This window comes from Penaeus monodon, chromosome 30 (genome assembly GCF_015228065.2).
Source record: "Penaeus monodon isolate SGIC_2016 chromosome 30, NSTDA_Pmon_1, whole genome shotgun sequence".
NCBI lineage: Eukaryota > Metazoa > Arthropoda > Malacostraca > Decapoda > Penaeidae > Penaeus > Penaeus monodon.
In genome coordinates, this window is record NC_051415.1 from 7565236 (window position 1) to 7567068 (window position 1833).

The 1833-nt window shown below is 46.6% G+C and overlaps 1 protein-coding gene across 1 annotated transcript in view; it reads left to right on the plus strand.

Annotated features, from left to right (window-relative positions):
• Positions 1–770: 770 nt before the first annotated feature.
• The window catches only part of LOC119592502 (endothelin-converting enzyme 2-like), an 8215-nt gene continuing 7152 nt past the window's right edge, over positions 771–1833 (plus strand). Inside the window, exons 1-4 of the mRNA XM_037941350.1 lie at positions 771–1006; positions 1120–1333; positions 1438–1590; positions 1715–1816. Of these exons, the coding sequence (XP_037797278.1) occupies positions 906–1006; positions 1120–1333; positions 1438–1590; positions 1715–1816 (570 nt within the window). The 5' untranslated portion in view covers positions 771–905. The remainder of the gene's footprint in view (positions 1007–1119; positions 1334–1437; positions 1591–1714; positions 1817–1833) is intronic.

Genomic DNA, 1833 nt, shown 5'->3' on the forward strand with positions numbered 1-1833 from the left:
ACCCTGATAAAACCCAGACCTCCCGTAGTACTGAAATCAGTAAACTGAAGCGGGTAAATTTAATAACCCTGTGCCCGTTAGCGGGACTACATCTTGACCGTGATTCTTCCACCTCAACCTGGCCCACGCACCCTCTTCAAGCCAAAACCCACCCGTAACCGAAACATCTGTCACGGGATCTCCAGACTGAGCGTGCTTTTGAGATGTCGGACCTCGTTTTAAACGACGCATGTGCAAGGGAGATGAGAATAAAGAGGCTGTGACATTAACGGGGACAAGAAGCTTGGCAATAACGGAGACAACTGGGTGTGACAATAACGGGAACAACTGAGGTTGGCAATAACAAAAAAGGGGGGGACAAAAAGGAAAAAGGCGTGGGCAAAAACGGAGACAACGATGCTGGGGCAGAGGATAATGGGGGATATCAGCCCCTTTCGGTAGGTAGTTGCTGTGTTTTGTGAGTGTTTTATGTTTGGAGCCATCTGTAGGCCCGTGTTGCCCAAAGACACAGCTCATGTAGTTTTTCCTGCAGGCTTCTCCAGTACGCTGTGGGGTGTGGTGGACAACGGCTTTCCCCAGACCCCAGAATCCTATAACGTTGATAGAATTATCGGGGGTCAGGACTAAAATAATTGTTTTTGGAAAGGTCGGATGAGGAATTCTCCTTCAGTTGTCAACCTAAATGAGGTTTTAGGGATATTAGGTTGTAATTGTGTATGAAGTTTAATGTTGTTTGCGCGGAATACAAACGAACACACAGAAGAGAGTAAGTACACACATGTTTGTTGACAGAAAAGCTTGCGTCAGTGCATCCTGATGACCCGGACTTGGGTGCTGCGAAGGTGTTCTTTGATGGCTGTCTGCGGACGAGCAACCAGGGCGTGTTAGAACGACTGAGCGATAGCATGAAAGTCTTCTCGGCTCTTGAGTCCCTGTGCGACGCGAGCAGCGGCTCGGGCACTTTCGACCTGACCGAAACCTTGACTACGATGATGAAGATGCATTTGTAAGTAAAAGGAGCGAGAGGAGCTTGATAGCACTTCTGGTAACGTTGTATATTTGATTGATCGTATTCCTGCATAAAGCACGGTAATACGCCTTACTGCTTGCTTCCACCAGCACTCCACTCTTCGACCTGACGTTAGACGTGGATGGTGAAGATCCAGACAATTTCGTTCTCCGGCTTTCGCTGCCGACGTTCACTTCACCTTTCGGCGAGAATCTGGCGCACACGGTTTGTGTCGGGGAATACCATTCCGAGCTGGCAGCCGCCAAACAGCGAGGCGGGGTGTTCGACTTGGACGAACAGTACGACAAGTACAACGAGTGTATAGTGAGTAGTGATTAATTCTTGAATGATATGGCTGAAGTGATGAATGCTTGATACTAACTAATGTGTCCACGAGTGGATAAACACTTATAGTGTTTCTCCTACAGAGAAGAGGCAAAGGCTCGAATGCTCGCTACATGAAAATGAAGGAAATGGTGAAGAACATGGACCTAATAGGCAATCATACTGAAGTTAACATGACGGAAAGGCTGAATCAAGTCATAACCGACTTGGATTTCTTCCTTCAGCTAATTGTGCAGGCTAGTAATGATGTCTGATGGTGATATATTCAAATGAAGATAGACCTGCATAGAAGACATAGCCTTTTGCATTTCATCCGTGCCTTGCACTGTACCTATTAGTTTTCTATTGATTTCTTTACAGGAATTTCCCGAGAAGTCAACATTCCGCCTGCATAATTTGGAAAAGAAGTACGATACAATGTCTTTGGCTGAGTTGATGGCTCTGGATGGATTCAGCGAGAACGTGAGATTTGGGCAGTG